Below are 6,499 nucleotides of genomic sequence, written 5' to 3' on the forward strand. Positions count from 1 at the left end.
GGGCTCAGCTCAGACCCCCGTGTGGAGCGGGGATCATCAAACTGTCCCCTGCTTCTCCCAGGGGACCTCGGTGGTCCCTCCTCTAGCAAGCAGGCAGGAGGCCAGGGGGGGAGGGGAGGTGTCTGTGGAGGGCTGACAGCAACAGGACCTGTGGGGCGGTGACCAATTCTGCTGTGTGCATCCTCTGAGTCCCCTGACTCTTGTCCTGTGAGCAGTCAAGGAGAGGCTGAAGGGGGCTTTGTCCTGGCTCAGACCTGAGCTGGGGCTCATGGAGGATGGGGTGGGGAGGGAGGTGACCCCCAGATCCAGCGAAGACCCCTCAGCTGGCTTGGTAGCTCTGGGAGGGGTGTGCACGAGAGTGCTTGTGCCCAGCCAGTGCTGTAAGGAGGGTCCTTACACGTGTGTGTGCACGTCCTGGAGTATGTCGGGGGGGGAAGCAGTGTGTCTGTGCCGTGTCTCCTGTCCTTTGGAGCTGGGGAGGAACGACTGGGAAAATCCGAGGTCAGTAAGTCTAGAGGTCCCGCATTCCCCGAGCTACCCCCTTGCTGCACTGCCAAGGGCCCGTCACCATTTGCCTCTGCAGCATGCTCGGCTTTCCTCTCACCAGCGGTGGGGCAGCCTGCTGCCCTGTAACAGCACCCGCACATGGGGTTTCCTCTGCATCCCGCCTTCTTCCAGAGATGCGGGGAAATCTCCCCCTGCTCCATCATGCCCCATCCTGGACCACGGCCCAGCACACGTCCCTGTCACCCCTGCCATGTGGGTCGCCCCCCGCTCTTCTAACACTGCTGCATTTAACACCTGTTTTCTTCTGCCTCTTGTTCTCTCTCTCGGTCACTTATGGCTGCTTCTGCTCGGCACCGCGTAGGCACTGAGAGTGGGCGCAGCTCCCCCTACTATAGCCAGTTAGATGTGAGGTCCTCCACTCCAACCTCATACCAAGCGCCCAAGCATTTCCACATCCCAGGTAGGCTCTGGAGTGCCCTGGTCCCCGGGAAGCGCCGTGTCTGTGGCATGCCCGCATGTGCCTTCCCCCCTGTGTCGCATGCGTAGCTCCGCCGCCTGCCTAGAGCCAGCTGGCAGCAGGATCTACCCCTGGTAGAGGCCATCCATAAACAGGACCTGCAGCTTGAACCCTCCTCCCTCCCCATCACCACCTGGACATCCCAGAGCCGCCCGGAGTCTGCTTGATCCTTGCGACGTCCCTCTTCTCCCTCTTCCCTGACCTTCCTCCACACCCCACACGAAGATGAGTCCCCTGCGGAGAGTCTGCCCCTTCCCCTGCCTCCCCCCAGGATCACGAGCCGAAGCGTGTCTGCCGGAGGCCTTTCCACACCCATCCGCTACAGATGACTATTTTATACTCCCCCTAGGGCCCGCCGCTCCCTCCCCCCAGAGTCTTCTGGGCTTGCCAGATGCCTGCTCCCCTTCTGCAGGGATTGCAGGGGGCCACCAGGTAAGGGCCACCACCCGCTCCCGGCCACACAGAGCCCATGGGGACGGGGACGGAGACAGAGCGGGCAGAAAGGGAGAGTGGGGAGGGAAGCAGGCAGAACTGCCAATCCACCCTTCAGCACGTGCAGGGGGGGCAGAGCCCCAGACCACCCTGCTCAGCTGTAGGCATCTTCCGCTGCCCTTGTCCTCCAAAGCGTGGAACCCTCCACAATGTATAGCTGATGCCTTGGGACAGCACCATGAGGACACCCAGAGGCTCCCCACCATGGTCCCCTGCTCCCATCCCATCCCTGCCAGGGTTCGGCCCTGCTGCCTGCCCTGCCCTCCCGCTGACGGTCAGTGGTTTATGGATGGCCCCCTCCCTGCTCCGCCAGCTCTGCTGCCTGGCCCCTGCGTGGGGGCCATAGCTCTCAGCACCAGGCTCCAGCTCGCTTTCCCTCCCAGCTCACTCTTTTCTCTCTCTGCTGCGGAAAGAGGCTTTGGCTGATGTTGTTTTGCCCCCAGGTAGATTGCAGGTGGTTCTTCCAGGTGCTGGCACCCCCAAGAAACTGCACCAGCGTGAGCTGCGGTGCATTGCTGCCGGCTGGCAGGGGTAGCCGGTGGTTCCTGGCTGTGCTGCTCCCTCCCGGGGCTGGCGGCACCCGCTGCCCGTTGGTGCATGCTGAAGCTGGGGCTCTCACTGCATGTCCTCTGTGCACACTGCTGCCTGAGGGCAGCCTCAGGACTGCGCTCCTGCTGCCCATCCTGGAGCCTGCCCGGCCCTGGCCTGGCACTGCACTCCTGTGGGATGCGTGGACCTGGAGGTGGTGGTGTGATGGAAACATGGCGTGGGAATAGCATCTCCTGCAGGACCTCTGTCCTGTCTGCTCTCAGCACGCCCACGCTGACCTCCCCTTCCTCTCTTCTTTCCTTCTTTCTTCCCTTCCTTCCTTCTGCCACCAGCTGCCGGCGAGAGTAACATCTACCGAAAACCCCCCATCTATAAGCGACACGGTACAGTCTGCCATCTGCACGCCGGGCTCTGCTCCACGGGGGAAGCGGGCAGGATACCAGTGCGGGGCTTGGTCTGGCTGAGTCACCTTTAGGGGCTGGGGGGGGAGGTGGGAGCAGGCATCAAGGTGAGATGTTGGGGTGCTGGGCTTTGATGGGCTGATGCTCCTGCTTCCCTTCCAGGCAGCAGAGTGCAGGGTTCAGTGCAAGTAAAAGGCACCTTTGAACCGCATCCCTGTTGTGAGGAATGGAGGCGAAGGCTGTCAGCGGTGCCAGGGACAAGAATAGCTGTGGGAGGGGGAACCGAGGCCATGGAGGGGTGGCAGAAGGGATGAGGGTGGCCATTGCTTGCTGATGCCAGGAGCCAGAGCAGCCTCAGGGAAAGGGATGAAGAAGGTAATTTGCAGTTTCACATGGAGCTCTGGAGAAAAATCACAGCCCATCCAGGATGGATGTTCCAGGGTGAAACGGGCCTGGGGCGTGTTGAGGGGTGGGGAGGAGGCACAGGGGGGTTTGGTGTCTCTCAGAGGGTCTGGCTTGCACTGTCCTTGCTTGCTTCTGCGCATAGAGGGACAGCAGCTCCCCCTGAGCGGTAACTGTTTCTCCTCTCTCCCTGGGATCTCCTTTCCCACCTGCCCAACTCCCACCGCCCCGCTCCTGGCTGCACCCGCTGCTGTAAGTAGCTGCCATTGGCAGGGTCCCCTGTGCCCGCTTGAGGTGGTGGGATGGCTCTGCCACACAGCCTGTCCTTGGTGCTCCCTCCCCTGCGAGTCTCCTGGCCTCTGGGGGAAAGGAGCAGGGCTCACCCTTGGGTTTCTCACGTGTGCCGCCGAGGCTCAGTCCCCAGCCTGAGCAGAGCTCTGTGTGTGGCCCTGCCATGGGGGGCCGAGCCCCTGCCAGAGCCAGAGCTGCTGGGGTCACCCTTCCACTCCCCTCCGCTGCGCAGCCCACTGCCGCCTTCCCCTGGCAGTAACCCACCGAGAGCCCTTTCCCCACCGGGACTGAGCCTTCCTCCGTCCCCTCCCACCTGCGCAGTTATAGCCCTCCGGGTGATGGGACAGCCTGGGGCACAGGGGCACGGGGAGCTCAGTAGCACTGGTGGTACTGGGGCTGGGGGAAGCACTGTGCAGGAGCCAGAGCTTGTCGTGGTGCTGGGGGTTATGAGCCATTCGGGTCCCTTCCCAGCCACATCAGCAACAGTTCCTCTGCTTGTCACTGTTCCCACCGGCTGCCTCTGCACCCTTGTCTGCAGGAGGTGTCAGCAGTTTGAAAATGGATTATTCCCAGCTTTCCTCCGTGCTGTCCCGGACACAAATTGCTGGTGGCCACTGGGGAGAGGGGAGGGAAGAGGATTTGCCTTCATCCCAGGGCAGATCTTTGCAAGTCCTGCTGGCAGGACTCAGGGTCCTCGTTACAGCTCTGCCTGCTCCTTTTGCAGACAACCTCCCTGCAGCCACGAAAAGCAAAACCAGTGAAGACATCGCACAGTCATCCAAGTATAGCCCTGCCTACTCCCCGGACCCGTACTACCACTCCGAGTCAGAGTACTGGTCCTTCCAAGGCTCCCCCAAAGGTAACAGCCCCCCATTGGGCTGGGGGAAAAGGAAACCCATTCCTGCCTCCAAACCCAGCCACTCCCTGGGAGGGAACCCCTGCCCTGAGTTGGGTCTGGACCCGAAGGTGGGGTTGGGCCAAGATACCTCCCAAAGTGACCCCAAAATCCTAGCAGCCCTTGGGACTCAACTGTTCCCATGCAGCTGGGGACTGTCTCCTCCCTACCTGCCTCCACCTTCATCCCCAGCTGACCCCCCCATGTGTCTCCTTGCAGCCCCCCGGGCCCGGAGGTTCTCATCAGGAGGCGAGGAGGACGGGTACGACCGGAGCATGCACAAGGTGAGTGATCTCCCTGCCTGCAGCCTGGCAGGGGAGAGCCAGCAGCAAGCCGCCCCTGTGGCGGTTGGCTTTGGGGTTGGCCCAGCTCTGCCACCCGAGAAGGGGCCACCACCGTCCCTGCTGCCCTCTGGCATCTCTCCCCCCTTGGCTACCCCCAACACGGGGTCTGAAGGAGGGGGAGCGCACCCCCTTGCCGAGGCACCCCACCCCAGCACCTCGTCCCCAGGGACAGGGGAGCAGATGGGAGATGCCGAGCCCATGCCGGGAGGTGCCATGCCCTGCCGCGATGTGCCAGCGGTCAGGGAAGGCCGGGCAGGGAAAGGAGGGGTGCGAAGCGGCTTTCCCCCTCTGCCCAGATCCAGAGCGGCATCGGCAGGCTGATCCTGAGGGAGGAGATGAAGGCGCGGTCCAACTCCTACGCAGACCCCTGGACACCCCCTCGCAGCTCGGCCAGCAGCAGAGAAGCCCTGCACACAGCTGGCTATGAGGGCTCCCTCAACGGCTGTAAGGACGACCTTGTCCCTCTGTCCGTCCCACTTGGCATGGCCCCAGCCCCTGTGGGAAGTTTGCTGGGGTGGAGAGGGAAGAACAGGGCACTGGGAAGGGGTGGTGGGAGAGGTGCTGGGCACCAGAGTTGGACTTGGGAGGCTCTCTTCCTCTCTGGAAGGCTCCATCCATTCCCTGCGCCCTGGCTGGGGTGCGGCATTGCCCAGCGGGTGTCACCAGGCTGCCCAGACAGACTGCCGAAGTGCCTCATGGGGTGGTTGAAAGGTCCCTTGGGAATCTCACAGCACAGCCACGCTGGGTTTGCTCTGACCCGTTTTGGGCTCACTGCGTGTGTACCTCCTCATTAACAGCACATCTGGGACCTCCTGGCACCCCAGACCTGCTGGCTGGCCCCAGGGTTGCCTTCCTTGCTTGCGCTGCTCTCACTGCACAGCACCCTGGGCACCCAGCCCCTCTCCCCCCAGAGCTGCAGGGAGGGTTTTGGGGGGGGGCGTTGGGGAGCCTGGCAGCACAGATGCCTCTGCCCTCCTTCCTCATGGCACGTCTGCCCTCACGGAGCTGGGGCTGTTTGGAGATGCTCAGGGAGCCCCTCAGCCCCTCTGGGCTCCTGGGAACCCCGAGGAGGACCCACAGGGCTGGCTGCCAGGGCAGCTCTGCATGGCATGGGGCACTCGGTCCTCCCTGATGCCCGGCTCTGCTCTCCTTGCAGCTCCCCGGATGCACTACCTGGCTGACAGCGGTGAGTGTGTGAGCCTGCAGCCCTCTGCGGCTGGTCCCCGGTGGCTGTGGAGTCCAGAGCCTGAGCTGGAGGAGATGCTGGGACCAGGGAGGGAAGAAGGGGAGAGAAGGAGCTCTTGAAAGGCTGGGCCGGGGTAGAGCTGAACCAGGGCAGAGCTGGTGGCAGTGCTGGGAGAGGACGAGTCAGAGAAACTGAGAGAGGAGATTGTGTTGCGCTGAAGGGTGAGGCTGGAGGGCTGCCATGGGAAAGGGATTTTGGGGAGAGGAATATCAGCACGGGAGGAAGCCAGACTGGAAATGAGTTGGAGCTGGAAGGAGACTGGGTGAAAGAGGAGCTGGGTAGTGATGTGGGAGCACAGAGGTAGGGTGGCCCAGCGGGTGCTCTCCCAGGGTGTGGGTCTCGCCCCTGCATTTTCCCTTATGCACCTTGGTGGCTTCTTTGCAGATCCCCTCATTTCTAAGTCAGCCTCCCTTCCTGCCTACAGGAGGAACGGGCTGCACAGGGTAAGTGCCTCCTGCCCGCATCCTGCTGCTGCCAGGCATCTCTGCACCCTTCATCATTCTCCCCAGGCTCCTCAAAGCCCCTGGTGCTCCCCTTTCATGACTAGGGTGTCCTGCTCCCCCCTTCTCTGCACCCCTGCTGTCACTGCTGGTCTGTGCCAATCCAAAATGACCCTTATTTGGGACCAAAGTGCCCTGTCCAGGCACTCTGCAGGACAGAGGTGCCTGCCCTGGACATCCTGCAGGGCACGTTTCAGAGGGATGCTGGTGTTGCTTCCCAGCATGAGAGCTTTGCTTTATACCCTGGGGCAGTGATTGCTGGAGCTTGGGAGACCTGGTCCTGCCTCTGTGTGACCTGGCTTGTCACTTCACCTCCTCGTGCCTCAGTTTCCCTACTGCCAGCTGTGGGGAGCGG

At 62.6% G+C, this 6,499-nt stretch overlaps 1 protein-coding gene across 1 annotated transcript in view; it reads left to right on the plus strand.

Annotated features, from left to right (window-relative positions):
- The window catches only part of ABLIM3 (actin binding LIM protein family, member 3), a 64,417-nt gene that overhangs the window by 56,188 nt on the left and 1,730 nt on the right, over positions 1-6,499 (plus strand). Inside the window, exons 13-19 of the mRNA XM_009318561.1 lie at positions 840-967; positions 2,398-2,448; positions 3,884-4,018; positions 4,274-4,338; positions 4,695-4,842; positions 5,555-5,584; positions 6,029-6,087. Of these exons, the coding sequence (XP_009316836.1) occupies positions 840-967; positions 2,398-2,448; positions 3,884-4,018; positions 4,274-4,338; positions 4,695-4,842; positions 5,555-5,584; positions 6,029-6,087 (616 nt within the window). The remainder of the gene's footprint in view (positions 1-839; positions 968-2,397; positions 2,449-3,883; positions 4,019-4,273; positions 4,339-4,694; positions 4,843-5,554; positions 5,585-6,028; positions 6,088-6,499) is intronic.

Source organism: Pygoscelis adeliae, unplaced genomic scaffold (assembly GCF_000699105.1).
Source record: "Pygoscelis adeliae isolate BGI_AS28 unplaced genomic scaffold, ASM69910v1 Scaffold42, whole genome shotgun sequence".
NCBI classification, from domain to species: Eukaryota; Metazoa; Chordata; class Aves; order Sphenisciformes; family Spheniscidae; genus Pygoscelis; species Pygoscelis adeliae.